Source organism: Hyperolius riggenbachi, chromosome 4 (genome assembly GCF_040937935.1).
Source record: "Hyperolius riggenbachi isolate aHypRig1 chromosome 4, aHypRig1.pri, whole genome shotgun sequence".
Classification (NCBI taxonomy): Eukaryota; Metazoa; Chordata; class Amphibia; order Anura; family Hyperoliidae; genus Hyperolius; species Hyperolius riggenbachi.
Genome location: NC_090649.1, coordinates 444,472,977 through 444,491,427, shown reverse-complemented (window position 1 = coordinate 444,491,427; position 18,451 = coordinate 444,472,977). Strand labels below are relative to the sequence as shown.

Here is an 18,451-nt window from a genome sequence, read left to right as displayed (position 1 = left end):
CCTCCTCTATAATCCAGAACTGCCGTCTCACAGCCAGCCAGTGGCGCTATTCTTCTGCATTGAGGGGTAAAAGCTCTTTATAAATAAATAAAAGCTGGTTGGTTGGTTTAGGAAGCGCCCCGCCTCTGGGCTACGACAACATGGCGGCGCCTTGCCGCGGGGACAGAAGCCTCTCCCCTCGGGTTGACGTCATGGGATATGAGAAGCGGAAATGACGCGAGTAATTTGAATTGTTTGTGATCCCGGGGAGAACCGGTAACGTGCGGGGACCGAGATATGACCTGTGATGAGGGAAGGGTTATACCATGTCATAGTGGGGGTGGATAGTATATAGCCTATGCTGGGTGCTGTCATTCCTATAACGGGGGAGGGGAGCCCCTCTGTGTTGTGTGCGAAGGAGTTGGGATGCCCACTGGGGGAGTCCTCTCCGGTAACCGTGTGTAATACTGTGCGATGGGCTGTACCATGGGAGACGTGTTATGTCCTGTGATGGGTGAAGGGATGAGAAGTGAGTGATGTCATGTGATAAGGAATACAGATCATAGCATATAAAAGGGGTGTGTGTGTGTGTGTGTGTGTGTGTGTGTGTGTGTGTGTGTGTGTGTGTGTGTGTGTGTGTGTGTGTGTGTGTGTGTGTGTGTGTGTGTGTGTGTGTGTGTGTGTGTGTGTGTGTGTGTGTGTGTGTGTGTGTGTGTGTGTGTGTGTGTGTGTGTGTGTGTGTGTGTGTGTGTGTGTGTGTGTGTGTGTGTGTGTTAGTATATGCAATAATGGTGGTTGGGTGATGCTATATGGTGGGGATGTACCATATACTATAATGGGGGGGGATAAAATATGATGGAGGTGTATGTTCACAGGTGTTCCAGGACACCTCTTGGGTAGATTCTGCTAACATGTGGACAGCTCTCTCTCAAACTGCTAGGTTTCATAGGATGTAATAAACTACCCCACACTATTCAGCCAATCACAGACCCCCCCCCCCCCCCCCTTCCTGATAGATTTTACAAAATGAATGCTATACCTGGTATTTTCACCCCTCTGGTGTGCAGTTTTTTTGTTTGTTTTTTTACTAAAACTCCATGCAAAACACAGTTAATCAGAAAAGCATATTATCTAGTGGGTTGTGTGCAATATGGAATCACCATTTCTAAAATCCTCTAATGACTAACAAATATAGATTTAAAAAAAAAGTTTTTCAATATAGCCTTACATTAATTAGCAGCTCCTCCCATCTATACAGAAAGGGGAAAGCAGAGCTAGAAGGGGGCAGGCTTGGGCTTGAAAAGACATCAGGGAAGACAGACTCAGTTATAATGATTCTTGAGCTAAGCCAGACTGAATGCTCAGTTGGGGATTTTATCAGGGCTGATAACAAGCAGGCTGAGCAGTGAAGGATGGAACAGAGAGCGGGGTAAATGTTTTCTCTAATGTTCCTATATATATATATATATATATATATATATTAAAATACATGAGGGTGCTTCATCTCCGGTTCATTTTATATTTCCCTCAGAGGAGCGCACAATTTAATCCCTACCGGTCTATTGTAGTCTTGGGCCAATTTTAGTGGGAACCCAATCAACTTAACAGTATGTTTTTGGGATGTGGGAAGAAACCAGAGTGCCCAGAGGAAACCCATGTAGTGCATACAAACTCCGTGTAGATAGTGTCGCAACTGGGATTAGAACTTGGGACCGAGCACTGCAAGGTGAGTGCAATCCACAACACCACCATGCTGCCTGGTTTTATGCTGGGTCCCCTAAACTAGACTTGCACCCCTTATGCTATGATGGGGAAGGGGGGTGGGGAGTAGTGTTGGGCAAACACCTGGATGTTCGGGTTCGGGTCCGTTCGCCGAACATGGGCCAGATGTTCGGCCCGAACTCCCCCGAACATCCTGCTTTTGGGGGCCCTATGGGGTCGCAGGCATAAAGGGGAGCATGCCCCGGTCGCGGGGGGGGGGGGGGGCGGAAATTCCCCCCCACCCCCTCCGCTAGCGCTCCCCCCTCTGCCCGCTTCCCCATACAAAAATTTTGCGTAAAGTTCAATAGTACCTTCAGTGGCTGGCTGGCACTGTGGTGTGAGTGAGTAGGAGGAGTCCGAGTAGGACGCGTTGAGGCCAGGCAGCGGGCGGTTCAGCGGTAGTACCCTTGTGGTACTTCCGCCCTTTCTCTGACCTCACGTCCTCTGCATACGAGGGTACGCGTCATCACGTAGAGGACGTGAGGTCAGAGAAAGGGCGGAAGTACCACAAGGGTACTACCGCTGAACCGCCCGCTGCCCGGCCTCAACGCGTCCTACTCGGACTCCTCCTACTCACTCACACCACAGTGCCAGCCAGCCACTGAAGGTACTATTGAACTTTACGGAAAATTTTTGTATGGGGAAGCGGGCAGAGGGGGGAGCGCTAGCGGAGGGGGTGGGGAGAAGGGGCCCTGTTCGGCTGGGCATTGAGCTGTTCGGGAGAACCCGAACTAAAAAGGCCCAACACCATGAGGTGTTCGGCCGAACTCGAACATCACCCGAACAGGGTGATGTTCTGCAGAACCCGAACAGTGGCGAACACTGTTCGCCCAACACTAGTGGGGAGAGAAGTACTATATGATGAAAGTGTACCATATCCTGTAATAATTGTTGTTTGATGATCAGAGGGAGTTTAGAATATTATTGAATACTGTTGAGTATTATTGGAGGGCCACCTAATGACATCTTGTTAGAGGAAGGAGGGTTATATTATTTTGCGTGATGAAGGGGTGGAGGTTGTTGCTATGAGTTTCCATTATAATTGTGTATTCACATTCTGGAGCCTCATTGGTTTTCAGGAGAACCGCTTCTCCTCCAGTCTTTATAAAGCAGGCATCTCAGACTGTATATCTCCTTTTGTCTGTAGTAAGAACTGTCTATGCTGCCCCGTGCAGGACAGACAGCTCGGGGGTTCTCCATACCTTATGTGGTTTTGATTTGTTACCTCTTGCAGATAATGGAGAAGGAGGGATCGGGTGAGCCATCGCGGAAATCTCGTGGTCGGCAGGTCCCGCCTCAGAGACGTGGCTCCAGGGAGGATCCTGACATATCAGTGGTGTTCCCAGGCCTGGTGACCAGAGAGAGCTGCTGCCGCTTCACCTGTGAATTACTGAAGCACATCCTTCACCAGAGGCACCAACTGCCCCTCCCGTACGAGCAGCTGCTGGTGTTCTGCCAGAAGTCTCAGGTGAGCCCCCAGCCCCGCCTACAAAATCCTATGTGACACCTGCCCAGTGCCACATCTGAAATCCCATCAGCCCATCATGTGACTCCCTCTGTCCCGCTCCTACATCCAAAATCCTATGTGACACGACCCCATCCCTGTGTCCAAAATCCCATCATCCCAACATGTGACCCACCTCTATGCCCCTCCCCTGTCCCCGTGTCGGAAATCATAACCTTCTTCCCCATGTCCAAAATCCTATCAGCCCAACATGTGAACCCTCTATGATCCTCCCCCAGGGGCCGGTGTCTGCATCCAAAATTATTTATGTCAACGGTTTTTGGTACAAATAAATGTACTTCATTGGTTTGTAGAGTGGTAGAGAAGGGGAAGCATAACTGTACTGATTTTGTTAGGAGCATGAAGTTGTCCCTTATAAGAGAGGCAGACATTGGACTTCATTCCCCTTAGCCAGTATGCTTGTTGTACATGACCCACTTTTGCTCAGAGGCCTTGTTGTACATCACGACCCCCCCCCCCCCCAAATCAAAGGCCTTACCCCTTCCCCCTCCCCAAATCAGAGGCCTTGTTGTACATCACACCCCCTCCAATCAATGGCTTTGTTGTAAATCACTATCCCTCCAGTCAGAGGCCTTGTTTTTTGTTTTACATCACTCTCCTACCAATTAGAGACATTGTTGTACATTGCTCCCCCTCCTGTAGGAGTCCTTGTACATCACCCCCCTCCCCCCACATAAGAATGTTTGTTGTACATTGTTCCTCCTTGAGTCAGAATCTTTGTTGTACATTACTCCCCTCTGTGGCTGAGCTTTTGTCTTTTCTTGTGTTTCTGTCCCTGGTATCTCCAGGAGAAAGAAGAGGTGGTCAGGAGGCCATTGAAGTCTGAGGGGTTGTGTTCCCGCCAGTGTCAGCGTTCTTTGTCAGACTTGGAGGAGTTACTGGTGCAGCTGGAAACGCTCTTCACCCTGACGGCGGTGCCCCGTGTCCTCCTCCTGCTGGGCGGGACCCCCATGAACCCCAAAGAGCTGTATGTGATCGACATGGAAGGTGTCCAAGTGGGCAACGGAAATGAGACCCTGAGCCAGCGGCCTTGTCTGCGCCAAATTTTCCGCACTCTCTTCCTGGCTGACCCGTTCAGCGATCTTCGTTCCACTTCCTCTATGAACCTGGCTGTCATGATCCAGGGACACAGAGACTGCGGCACAGAGTGGTTCCGACCCAAACTGAACTATAAAGTCCCGGCGCGCTGTCACATGCTGACCATCCGGCTGTCCTGCAGCCCGTCTCCGAGCCAAACGCATTACACCAGTGAGGATTATATTTGGTACCAGGCACCCGTCATGCTGAAAGGCTTCCAAAACTGAGAGGAGGATGAAGCCTCAAGGCGAGCCGGCATGCCTCTGTGTGCTGCTAATCACCATTGCGGACACACCTATCACATGACGTCTCCTCCAGTATATCACCCCTGATTCTTCTACCATCAATATGAGACTGAAGGCGCTCGGAGCAGTAATGGAAGCTGTGCAATAATCAGGCGGGCCCCCTGAAGGGCACTGTGCCTGGAGCTTTTATATGTTAATCATGCGGATGAAATGATTTATGTTTAAGGACTGATATGTACCTCATATAGCGGAGAATTCACAATTTCGATGTATCTGTAAAGAATGAGAATCCTGTGTACCTAACTATCACTGTGCATTCTTGTCCTGGGAACCCCTGCATTAGTTCAGACACTGTTTTATACCAGCCGTCGCACTGTCTGTCTGGGGCGAGGGGTGATTTTTCTGATATTAAGGTTCTTCTGGGTGCTTATCAGGGGTTCCCAGGTATGTCAGGGTGTCCAGAGGGCTGTTCTGCCACTGTAAGTGTGAAGTTACCTTATTATAATCTACATGAAACCCTGTGAGGGGAATGTATGGGGAAGAGCACAACATTCTCCTAACATGCAAATTTCCACTGACTCCAGGGAGAGAGGGAGCCATTCAGAGCAGCTACTGATCACTAGACTGAAAATTATATAATTTTGTTCAATTATTCCATTAGATCAAATATAAAAAAAATTCCAACATGTCCGATTGGATACTCATTGAAAAAAAACAGGATAATTGTTTATTTTTCTTGATAAAAAAAAAAACAAATTTAGCAATGGTCAGTGAGATGCAAAGAGTTTCAGGTTCACGCTAATTTTATGCAGATTTAATATACAGTAGAATCCATTTGTAGTAAACTTCAAGGGACCTGGCCAAGTAGTTTACTATATCAGAGTTGATCCTACATTGTATAATCATACAGGTGCATGGCTGGGACCTGGGGACTGAGTTTACTACAATGAGATTCTACTGCTAGCAACATCTGAAGAGACAATGGGAGGCCAGGCTATTATGCTGACACAGCAGTATTTTTCCTGGCACCAATAAACTCTGTGTCACATCTTTACTAGGACTTGGGGTTTGTCTGCTTCTAATGGAAGGGGAAGGAGGGGAGGTCGGTATTTGGGAGTGGGGTCCCTCCATAGTGTTTGGGGCTGGGGCAAAAAATCCTAAATAATGGAGCTGGGAATTAAATCATCAGCAGCAAGAGGCTTTAATTGAATTAATGTGACTCCTCCCTGGATCGGTGGGGGCTGCTGGGAGCAATGTTTGCCCATCACTAATGGTGAGGAGTAGATTTCATTTTATAGGTTGCCTTAAAAGGAACCTGAGATGAGAAACACATGGATGCTACAATATTTATTTCCTTTTAAACAATATCTGTTGCCTGGCTGTCTTGTGTCTGTATAGCCCACCAGAAAATCCAGTCACACTTCAGTTAGACTTGTGATCTACTATTTGCTGGATCTAATGAATATCTAATAGTGTATGACTGAGTTAACCTTGTATCTGAGTGTTTAAAATATTTGGTGTGTTTAATCAGCCATCATGTGTTGCTTCCTCCTCCCATTAGTGGGCGCTGTTTCCAGTCTTGAGATGTAGCATATCACTATAGTGTACCCCCTGCAGAGGCCTCTGTGCTCCCACTGTCTGCTGATAATGGAGTTAACTGACCTGCAGAGTCGCACTCCAGACAGTTGCTGAATGATGTGAATGTTTTCCCAGCACAGGGAATTGGCCGGATCACACATACTGGGAATGAAGAATCTCCTCACCCGATGTACAGAGCTAGGAAGGCAGTGGTCACACTGCAATAAACATGTCACAGTGACCCATGACAGCCACATGTAGTATGCTCTCTTGCATTATGGCCCACATGAATAGAGCCAGGTTGCTCTCCGGTTCTCTGTATGTGCTGCCTCTAGTCCAGTATCCAAGTCTTATATGTACACCAGTTTCATATTTCACAACCAGCGCAGTGGGATTGGTGCTCTGCTGGAGTTTCAAGTGAAACAGAACTTGTACACTTCATGCTGATGCAGAGAGGGTGGAGTTAGCAGGATTAATCTGATCGGATTGGCTGGGAGATTATTCTCCTTTAGAGGTCCCAAACAATTATTTACGATCGTTCATCGTAAATAATTGTTTGGGCTGATAGAGGGTTGGTTGGCAGAGACTGTAGAATAGCTGGGTGGGTAAATTCACAGGACAGAGGTGGCAGCATTTTGAAGGATGTAGGTCTGGGGCACTCAATGCTGATGAAGCATTGGTACTGCACCAGAGATAGGAGGGCAATGTGGTTTCATGCAGTGATTAGATTGGCTGACTGCTCATACTGCAGACTAAGTAAATAAATGTATAAATGTATATGTGATGAGACACCCAGCAGCATATTAGAGCAGCGCACCAGCCTAAAGGCTCCAGAAAAACACATAAGATGGATTGGATACATAGGTGCCAGTAAAAGCTTAGATGTTGCACTTTGGGGTGCACAGAGATGAGGTGGTTAACAGCAAAAAGGCATCTTGCATGTCATGTAAAAATCCTGGAGGCTGTATGACAGGTGGGAGGGGCAATGTCACAGAAATCCTCAGGGGCAGTGTAACAGGAGGGAGGGGCAATGTCACAGAAATCCTCAGGGGCAGTGTAACAGGAGGGAGGGGCAATGTCACAGAAATCCTCAGGGGCTGTATAATAGGAGGGAGGGGCAATCTCACAAAAATCCTCAGGGGCTGTATAACGGGAGGGAGGGGCAGTGTCACAATCCTCAGGGGATGGTGTAACAGGAGGGAGGGGCAGTGTCACAGAACTTGGAGGTGGTGGGTAGATGTACACCAGACACACAGAATTTGCATGGTCTGAACTTCCCACACTGCATTGTGTGCCTGGATTCTGTTCGAAGCTCATTGTAAAGTAATGACTGGAATTCAGGAAGCAGACAGTCCACGTTCATAGGAAGTCATATAGCGCTTGCTGCAGCCTGAGTGGAGGATGTGTATTTGGTCTTGTGACTATCCCCAGCAGTGCTGTATAAGTATGTGAATTGGGTGCATGTTTTATACCCCGGTATTCGGAACGCTTCATATGTTTACAGGGATCAGATAATTCTATTTTTATACTCTATTGCCTTGTTTTTTAATGCGCTCTTGGGAATTATTTATTGTGTGGTGTGAGGGTGGATCTGCGAGAACGCTGATCTGGATGAGATGCTGAGAGACGACTCTTAATATGCCGCTGTCTCCCTTTTACTATCGGACTGAAAATTCATGCTGTTGTATTTTCTATTGTTTTGCTTTTATCCATTTTATGAATAAATTACCCTATTCTTTCCTGATGATGTGTTGTGCCATGAGCGTGTTGTATAGAGCATCTGGGACCAATATACTGGGAATGTCAAAGCCTCTGGCTGAATGCCGGGAGTGTTGGAGCATCTCCTCTTTATGCTGGGAATGTCAGTACATCTCCCCTGTGCTCCGGGAATGTCAGTACATCTCGCCTTTGTACGCAGGGAATGTCGGAGCGGCTCCTCTGTACACCGGGAATGTCGCTACGTGTCTCCCCTGTACGCAGGGAATGTCGGAGTGGCTCCTCTGTACACCGGGAATGTCGCTACGTCTCCCCTGTACGCAGGGAATGTCGGAGCGGCTCCTCTGTACACCGGGAATGTCGCTACGTCTCCCCTGTACGCAGGGAATGTCGGAGCGGCTCCTCTGTACACCGGGAATGTCGATACGTCTCCCCTGTACGCAGGGAATGTTGGAGCGTCTCCCTCTTTACGCCGGGAATGTTGGAACATTTCCTTTGTGTGCCGGAAATGTCGGAGCATCTCTTCTGTACGCCGGGAATGTCGGGACGTCTCAACTGTATGCCGGGAATGTTGGAGTGTCTCCTCTTTGTGCCGGAAATGTCTGAGCGCTTCCCCTGTACGCCGGCAATGTCAGAGTGCCTCTTCTGTACGCCGGAAATGTCGGAGAGCCTCCTCTGTATGCCAGCAATATCCTTTTTATGCAATGCAGTGATGACCTCACGTGTTTCCTTGCAGGTAACTATAGTTAACAGAGGAAGGACAATGATTTCAAGCATCACCCTCCTTTTACACATCCAGTCTGATATTCTAACTCCATCTGATAACTAGAGTGACAGGGGACCCTGATGCTGTACAAATGCATTGCTAGGCAACGGCAGAACGATGCCACTATTGCATCCAATCACTGCCGGAAGCAGTCATTGGAGTTGTGCATGGATCTTAAGGGAGCAAAAAGTGCCCAATTTGGGTACTTCCCTCAGGAGAGAAAAGCCCTTGATTCCTTCAGAGGCTTCCCCCGTCCCTTTTCTCTTTGCCATTCCAGTGCTGAGATCCCCGCAAGCACTGCACAGGTGCAGACGGCTCACATCTATGCACTACTACGGAGCCGATTGGGCTCGACTTTCCACCGAGCTTGAGTGGCGGCACCGTGCTGTAGCACAGACATGAGCCATACTGTGCAGTACAGCCGCAATCGTCCTCATACGTTCGATCACGCCCGTGAACTTCGGGGTTCCCAGCACTAGAATGGAGGGACTCTCCCAAGGTGTCTACATTTTTGACGTAAGGATTCCACAGGTTTAGTTTTACCACTCTATGACTGCCTAACACCAATCGGCGGCCGCAGACTGGCTCCCCCAGGACCGCCGATAAGTCCTGGGGGTGGAGATTAGCGGGGGTCACACGCATCCCTGTTGAGTCACGGAGCTCAGCTCCGTAAACAGCCTGCCAGCCGCTATCAGAGCTGACGGGCTGTAAACCCCCCCCCCCCCAAATGGACAAAATTACCTGTGCAGCGCTTACGGGGGACAGCTCTGTTACTGAACTGTCCCCAGAAGAGGCTCTCAATCAGATCCCTTTCATAAGCTGTTGCCTACGAGAAGCAATCACAGGGCTGGATCTTGGGGGGGAGGGGGATAAGAATAAAAAAAAAAAAAAAAATAGCAAAATTTAATAAAAATAAATAAAATCTCAGCAGCAATAAGATGCCACCCACAGAAAGCTCTGTTGGTGGCAAGAAAAGGGGCAAGATTCATTTGTGGGCTAAGTTGTATGGCCGTGCAGCAAACTTTTAAAGCTGAAGAGTGCTGAATTGTAAAAAATGGCTTGGCCACTAGGGGGGTGTAACAATACCAGTCACCTGGCATTCCTGCTGGTATATTTGGCTGCAAATGTAGAATCGCACCAGAAACAAGCATGCAACTTTGACAGAAATGTCAGCAACACCTGACCTGCTGCATGCTTGTTCAGGAGCTATGGCTAAAAGTATTCGAGGCAGAGGAACTGAGCCTGTACCGTCTGAGTGCCCACAGCCTGGAGGTAGAGACAGGGCGACACAGACAGACATGGAAGCCCCAGGAGGAGAGACTGCAGGCAATGTGACCAGGGGGCCCTGAAGGATGAGGCCCACTTCCTGCTACACTGCAGAAAATATGCACCTGTGAGGACCGCCCACTTCCAGAGACTCTCCGACCACATCCAGGATTTTACCTCCACAGATGAGGAGAGGAGACTACATCATACTGGGGGAAGAAGAAACAACTATGCAACTAGCTGCCCGATATGTTACGGCCTGCCACCAACTGAGAGGAACATACCACATGGACTGTATACCCCCCTATGGACTGTATATACCAGCCCCCCATATTGTCCCTTACATCCTCCACACCCTATAGACCAGCCTTTCTCAACCTTTTTACCTTGGAGGAATCCTGTAAATAACTTTTGGATCTCGAGGAACCCCTTCATTTATTTTTCAGGAGGTGTGGTCTTTAAGTAGGTTAGGCTGCTAATTTCACTATCTCCTATTACACTGCCACTGATTATACTGTCTCCTGACCCCCCAATTTAGTGCTTCTTGTTACAGTACCACCTATTATAGTGTGCTCTATTACACTTCCCCCACGATGGGGTAAAATGCCAAGGAACCCCTGAAGAGTCCTCAAGGAACCCTGGTTGAGAAAGTCTGCTACAGACTATACACCCCAACCACCTACCCTTCCATTATTCCCACAACCCCCTCCCCATGTTAATGCTTTGTTATGCTTTGGCAATGCTAAATGTATTTGGTCCTGCCATAAAGCTTTTTTGGATTGGATTAGATCAGCAGCAAAGCCCGGCAACTGATACTGCTTAAAAAAAAATAAGGCCAAGTATATGTGCCACTAGGGGGTAATATGCTCGTCTGCCACTTTTTTCAACTTTTCCCCCCTAATTTTTAATAAATGAACAGGTGCGCCCATGAGTAGGACATGTAGATCCCCTGCTGGCGAGAGGTAAGTGTGCGTGGTGCCTCCATCTATAACATCTCTAGCAACTGATATACATGTCCTTATTTCTTCCCCCTCCTCCTCCTGTTGCCTGCCTCACCCCTGCTGTGTGTCTGTGAGTGCTGCCATCATCTGCTCTCACAAGCTATTTCTGGAGAGGATCTCATCAATTATTAATCACTTCTCTCTGATTTCTCTCAGATCTCCTTTGACTGCTGCAAAGTGGAAGAGCAGTAAACCACCTTCTATAAAGATCTGTATACTGTACAGAGCTCATACTTCTATACCACATTACACCGTATAGAGCTCATACCACCACATTACATAGCACCATACTGTACAGAGCTCATACCACTGCATTACACCATACTGTACAGAGCTCATACCACCGCATTACACCATACTGTACAGAGCTCATACCACCGCATTACACCATACCATACAGAGCTCATACCACCGCATTACAGGGCACCATACTGTACAGAGCTCATACCACTGCATTACACAGCACCGTACTGTACAGAGCTCATACCACTGCATTACACAGCACCGTACTGTACAGTACTCATATTAAGCAGCACCATACTGTACAGAGCTCATACCACCGCATTACACCATACTGTACAGAGCTCATACCATCGCATTACACCATACTGTACAGAGCTCATACCACTGCATTACACCATACTGTACAGAGCTCATACCACCGCATTACACCATACTGTACAGAGCTCATACCACCGCATTACACCATACCATACAGAGCTCATACCACCGCATTACAGGGCACCATACTGTACAGAGCTCATACCACTGCATTACACAGCACCGTACTGTACAGAGCTCATACCACTGCATTACACAGCACCGTACTGTACAGTACTCATATTAAGCAGCACCATACTGTACAGAGCTCATACCACCGCATTACACCATACTGTACAGAGCTCATACCATCGCATTACACCATACTGTACAGAGCTCATACCACTGCATTACACCATACTGTACAGAGCTCATACCACCGCATTACACAGCACCATACTGTACAGAGCTCATACCACCGCATTACACAGCACCATACTGTACAGAGCTCATACCACCGCATTACACAGCACCGTACTGTACGGAGCTCATACCACCGCATTACACAGCACCATACTGTACAGAGCTCATACCACCGCATTACACCATACTGTACAGAGCTCATACCACCGCATTACACCATACCATACAGAGCTCATACCACCGCATTACACGGCACCATACTGTACAGAGCTCATACCACTGCATTACACAGCACCGTACTGTACAGAGCTCATACCACTGCATTACACAGCACCGTACTGTACAGTACTCATATTAAGCAGCACCATACTGTACAGAGGGCATACCACCGCATTACACCATACTGTACAGAGCTCATACCACCGCATTACACAACACCATACTGCACAGAGCTCATACCACCGCATTACACAGCACTGTACTGTACGGAGCTCATACCACCGCATTACACAGCACCGTACTGTACAGAGCTCATACCACCGCATTACACCATACTGTACAGAGCTCATACCACTGCATTACACCATACTGTACAGAGCTCATACCACCGCATTACACAGCACCATACTGTACAGAGCTCATACCACCGCATTACACCATACTGTACAGAGCTCATACCACCGCATTACACCATACTGTACAGAGCTCATACCACCGCATTACCCCATACTGTACAGAGCTCATACCACCGCATTACACAGCACCATACTGTACAGAGCTCATACCACCGCATTACACGACACCATACTGTACAGAGCTCATACCACCGCATTACACGACACCCTACTGTACAGAGCTCATACCACTGCATTACACCATACTGTACAGAGCTCATACCACTGCATTACACCATACTGTACAGAGCTCATACTACCGCATTACACAGCACCATACTGTACAGAGCTCATACCACCGCATTACACAACACCATACTGTACAGAGCTCATACCACCGCATTACACGGCACCATACTGTACAGAGCTCATACCACTGCATTACACCCTACTGTACAGAGCTCATACCACTGCATTACACCCTACTGTACAGAGCTCATACCACTGCATTACACCATACTGTACAGAGCTCATACCACCGCATTACACCATACTGTACAGAGCTCATACCACCGCATTACACAGCACCGTACTGTACAGAGCTCATACCACCGCATTACACAGCACCATACTGTACAGAGCTCAAACCACCGCATTACACCATACTGTACAGAGTTCATACCACCGCATTACACCATACCATACAGGGCTCATACCACTGCATTACACAGTACTGTACAGAGCTCATACCACCGCATTACACGACACTATACTGTACAGAGCTCATACCACCGCATTACACGACACCCTACTGTACAGAGCTCATACCACTGCATTACACCATACTGTACAGAGCTCATACCACTGCATTACACCATACTGTACAGAGCTCATACTACCGCATTACACAGCACCATACTGTACAGAGCTCATACCACCGCATTACACAACACCATACTGTACAGAGCTCATACCACCGCATTACACGGCACCATACTGTACAGAGCTCATACCACTGCATTACACCCTACTGTACAGAGCTCATACCACTGCATTACACCCTACTGTACAGAGCTCATACCACTGCATTACACCATACTGTACAGAGCTCATACCACCGCATTACACCATACTGTACAGAGCTCATACCACCGCATTACACAGCACCGTACTGTACAGAGCTCATACCACCGCATTACACAGCACCATACTGTACAGAGCTCAAACCACCGATGATCTACTTTTTTATGCCGATGATCTACTTTTGACCCTGACGGATCCACTTGGCTCGACTATAAAATGTCGGGATAAGTTTAGTCTTTTTGCAAAATACTCAAATTTTAAACTGAATAAAGAGAAAACTGAGATATTAAATATAGGTTGCTCTATGAAACTTATAGAAGAGATAAAACAAATTAGTGAATTTAGATGTAATAATTATTCGATTAAATATTTAGGCATTAATCTTACGAGTAACCTGGACTTACTTTTTAAGAGTAACTTTTTAAAAATAATAGATGAAAGTAAAAATAAACTGAGATCCTGGGACCGCCCATGTTTCAATATAATAGGTAGGATTGGAATCATTAAAATGCTGATCCTCCCCAAACTTATTTTTTTGTTGCAGAGTTTACCGATAGCCATCCCTACTGCATGGTTCCAGAACTGGCACAAGATATTTCAGAACTTTATTTGGAGCAACACTAAGCGTAGAATAAACTACAAACTGATTATGAAAAGGAAAAATCAGGGCGGACTGGCTGCCCCAAATTTATATAATTACTATAGAAGCATACATTTGACAAGAATCCTAGAATGGAAAATAGAGATTACCTCTGATACAAATAATAGGATTTGGCCTTGGCTGGAGGAGGAGGAATCCGACTTGGATCTTGTTTTTACCTGGATTCCTAAAAACATTAATAGGGTATATAACTTATCGTCACATCCGCTGATTAAACCAACTCTAAAGTCATTGCTCTGGATAATTAAAAAATGGCAGGAGAATATGGGGTTATCTCCCCTGACAACCTTGCGAGATAATCCAGACTTCCCCCCAGGTCTTGACCCAGCCTGGTTTGGCAAGCATAATATAAGTCGAGAAACACGCTTCATTGATATCAGAGGTAGTCGTGTGCTGGGAATTAAATCAATTTTTGAAGATAATAATGAGATTAGTTTATGGGGCTCTGCTCAGATCCATAGTTTTACTCGAAAATGGACTTCACTGTCTGCCCAAAGGATGGAACTGAATAATTTCGAAAAACATCTTTATTTGGGGAAAAAAATGAACAAATCAATCTCTAGTCTATATTCAGATATCTGTGCGTCTGATTATGGCCAGGATCTTCCGGCATATTGTAAGAAATGGGAAAGAGAGCTGGGGTCGAGTCTGGAAGGGTCTTGGCCACAAATATGGGCAAATAATTTTAAAATTCAAGACCCAAGGCTTCAATTGATACAATTTAAAACAATTGGTAGATGGTATATCACACCACACCGTATTAGCAAATTTGCAAGACGCAGGGTGTTGTGCTGGAGATGTGGACACAGGGATGGAGATAACCTACACATGTGGTGGTGGTGCCCGGTAGTCAAAAAATTATGGGATGATATTTGCCTCCTGGCTGAGAGATTACTAAAAGAAAAATTTGAGCTTACACTAGAAGAAGCAATTTTTAGTTTCATAGACACAAAAAAAAGAAAAAAAAAAGAAAGTCCCGGACACTTACTGATCAAAGAATACGGCACAATAGTGGCCAAAAGTATTATTGCTAATAACTGGAAAAACCCGACCACTTTGGATACAAGGGAATGGTTTGTTGGGATGGATGAACTGTGTAAGAATGCGGGGCCGGGGCATGCAGATAATCTTGAAGAAGTATGGAGAAGCCTCACAACTAACCTTAGTTAGTTTATTTGAAAGAGAGTGACTGGGGAGAAGAGAGGGACATGTGTAAGAGGGTGTGGTTGTATGTGTGTAGGATGTGTTTTTGAGAAGGATAGTGAAAAAATACTAGGCTCAGCAGCAGTCGCTCATTGGGAGGTAGGGTGGGAAAAGGAAGATCGATGAGGCTTGTAAATAGCTACTACCAAACTATGATGACCACACAACTCAGTTTAGGGGCATGGCAAGAAAGGAGTATTGCCAATGCCACATATGACTGACTACCCATGAACTTGGGTCTGTGTGCTGAGTTTAAAAAAGAAAAAAAAAAAAAAAAAAAAAGAGCTCAAACCACCGCATTACACCATACTGTACAGAGTTCATACCACCGCATTACACCATACCATACAGGGCTCATACCACTGCATTACACAGTACTGTACAGAGCTCATACCACCACATTACACGACAGCCATACTGTACAGAGCTCATACTACCGCATTACACCATACTGTCCAGAGCTCATACCACCGCATTACACCATACCATACAGAGCTCATACCACCGCATTACACAGCACCGTACTGTACAGAACTTATACCACTGCATTACACAGTACTGTACAGAGCTCATACCACCGCATTACACGACACCATACTGTACAGAACTCATACCACCGCATTACACCATACTGTACCCAGCTCATACCACTGCATTACACCATACTGTACAGAGCTCATACCACCGCATTACACAGCATCATACTGTACAGAGCTCATACCACCGCATTACACCATACTGTACAGAGCTCATACCACTGCATTACACCACACTGTACAGAGCTCATACCATCGCATTACACCATACTGTACAGAGCTCATACCATCGCATTACACCATACTGTACAGAGCTCATACCACCGCATTACACCATACTGTACAGAGCTCATACCACCACATTACACAGCACCGTACTGTACAGAGCTCATACCGCTGCATTACACCATACTGTACAGAGCTCAAACCACCGCATTACACAGCACCATACTGTACAGAGCTCATACCACCGCATTACACCATACTGTACAAAGCTCATACCACCGCATTACACCATACTGTACAGAGCTCATACCACCGCATTACACAGCACCGTACTGTACAGTTCTCATACCACCGCATTACACAGCACCATACTGTACAGAGCTCATACCACCGCATTACACAGCACCATACTGTACAAAGCTCATACCACCGCATTACACAGCACCATACTGTACAGAGCTCATACCACCGCATTACACCATACTGTACAGAGCTCATACCACCGCATTACACAGCACCATACTGTACAAAGCTCATACCACCGCATTACATGACAATCATCTGCAGATCCATCCTGGTGGATCTGATCTGCAGATGAATGTCTGTTAAACAAGGTGTGTATGAGGATCTGCAGATATCATAGACTATGAATGCATTTTGCAGGAACAGATCTTTTGCGGATACTTTTGAATGTCTACAGCATCTTTATGTGCAGCATCTTGCAAAGATTTTTATCTGATGGGGAGTTCAACTCAATATAATAGACTGTGTACAGTATGGCTCTCATACTACATGGAAGGTGGTAAAATTGGTCTAAGATCTTTCATTAATCTTTCAAGTGTGTACACACCACTACTCTACTCTCCTCTCCCTTCTCCTCCTACTCAGACTGCATGCTGTTAGTGTAAACACAGTACAAACATGCTGCCCCTGTAATCTCTGCTCCTGATGCAAATGTTTCACCTTGCTTTATGAGAGAATCGGCTCTAGATGATAGGACCAGTGTGGTTTGAATGATAAAACTACATCTTTTGTTTCTGAATTCTTTGTGATGTGCATGGTGAGGGTTGTGGTGGGGCAGAGATGGATCTGGGGGGGGGGGGCAGGTGGGCCTCTAGCTCCAGGCGGCAGGTGCAGTTTGTCCCCGCTCCCCCCGCTTGTGTTTGCACTGCCCCCCGAGTGTCAGTATAGTGGCAGTCATACTTACTTCAGCCGCTCTCCGGAACGCAGACCTAGTCTCCTCTCTGTCGCACCTCTAGTGTTGGCTTCACAGATGACGCGCATTGCAGAAGCCAACACTAGAGGTGCGACAGAGAGGAGACTAGGTCTGCGTTCCGGAGAGCGGCTGAAGTAAGTATGACTGTCGCTATGCTGACACTCGGGGCTCAGCGCAAACACAAGCGGGGAGGGGACCTGACCTGATACAAAGCGGTGAGGGTGGAACGGGGCAGTACAGATCACACGGGGAGCCAGGGAGTCATTTGGGCGGCTATATATACTTTCCATGTTTAATTGTCAATATTTTAATTGAAAAAAAAAAAAACTATTTCTAGGATTACATGCGAGGATTGAGTTTTCGAATTATGTATAAGCAGTAGGGATAAGCGCATAGGCGCCAAAAGCTGACCTTGCCGCAGGCGCAACTTGGTCTAGATCCGTTCCTGGGTGGGGGTGTCTTAGTGTCCCTCTTTTTTATCTCGAAAAGTTAGGCGGTATGTTGTTGTGTTTTAAGCCCTCTAGGGGGCACAGATTGTCTCGAACTCTGTCATCTTGTAGCACGGCACAGGCAGAAATTATGGCATATCCATTCACCTTGTAATGTAAAGGGAAAGGTTTCAGCTGGAGTTCCCCTTTATTGTGCGACACCTCCAATTAGGTCATTTAACTCTATCTTTTTTTTTTTTTTTTTTTTGCTTGTAGTTTTGGAAGGGTTAACCCTGTGAGAGTTGTACAACTCTGTCACAGGGAGGGGGCATATTTTCATACTTCCGGTTATGTTTCTAGGACCGGAAATGAGAGTAAATCACCAAGCAGGGGCACAGCAATACAATGCCGCCATGGCTTCTATGCAGAGGCACTACAAATCCCATGTCCTGTCAGGCAGGAGAGGTGGGGCTAACATGGAACGGGCTAACATAGAACGGGCAAAAATCACCTCCAACATAACTGGCAGAGGCCCCGCCCCCCGGCCGTCAGTCTCTGGTCCTGCCCTGTCAGTCACACTCTGACAGACACTCTCAGGTCCTGCCCCG

General features: G+C 46.9%; 1 protein-coding gene and 1 long non-coding RNA gene across 4 annotated transcripts; one reads left to right on the top strand and one right to left on the bottom strand.

Annotated features, from left to right (window-relative positions):
- Positions 1 to 190: 190 nt before the first annotated feature.
- Positions 191 to 7,909, top strand: MAD2L1BP (MAD2L1 binding protein). Of its 3 annotated transcripts, none has more exons than XM_068232666.1 (3): positions 191 to 255; positions 2,975 to 3,208; positions 4,054 to 7,909. In XM_068232666.1, the coding sequence occupies exons 2-3, from the start codon at positions 2,978 to 2,980 to the stop codon at positions 4,567 to 4,569; spliced, it is 747 nt and encodes a 248-aa protein (XP_068088767.1). In that variant the 5' UTR covers positions 191 to 255; positions 2,975 to 2,977; the 3' UTR covers positions 4,570 to 7,909. The 3 variants fall into 3 exon arrangements, with proteins under 3 accessions (XP_068088767.1, XP_068088768.1, XP_068088769.1); XM_068232667.1 differs by lacking the exon at positions 191 to 255 and adding an exon at positions 265 to 508; XM_068232668.1 differs by lacking the exon at positions 191 to 255 and adding an exon at positions 1,046 to 1,705.
- Positions 7,583 to 18,451, bottom strand: LOC137504357 (uncharacterized). Its single transcript, XR_011019469.1, has 3 exons — positions 18,355 to 18,451; positions 14,325 to 14,401; positions 7,583 to 8,621 (listed from the first exon to the last, which is right to left on the bottom strand). It is a non-coding gene; the product is annotated as an uncharacterized lncRNA (long non-coding RNA).

Excerpts from the sequence above, each read along its gene's own strand:
- MAD2L1BP (XM_068232666.1), top strand. The coding sequence starts at position 2,978 with ATGGAGAAGGAGGGATCGGGTGAGCCATCGCGGAAATCTCGTGGTCGG. Across the intron at positions 3,209-4,053 it reads TGTTCTGCCAGAAGTCTCAG|GAGAAAGAAGAGGTGGTCAG; the intron begins GTGAGCCCCCAG and ends TGGTATCTCCAG.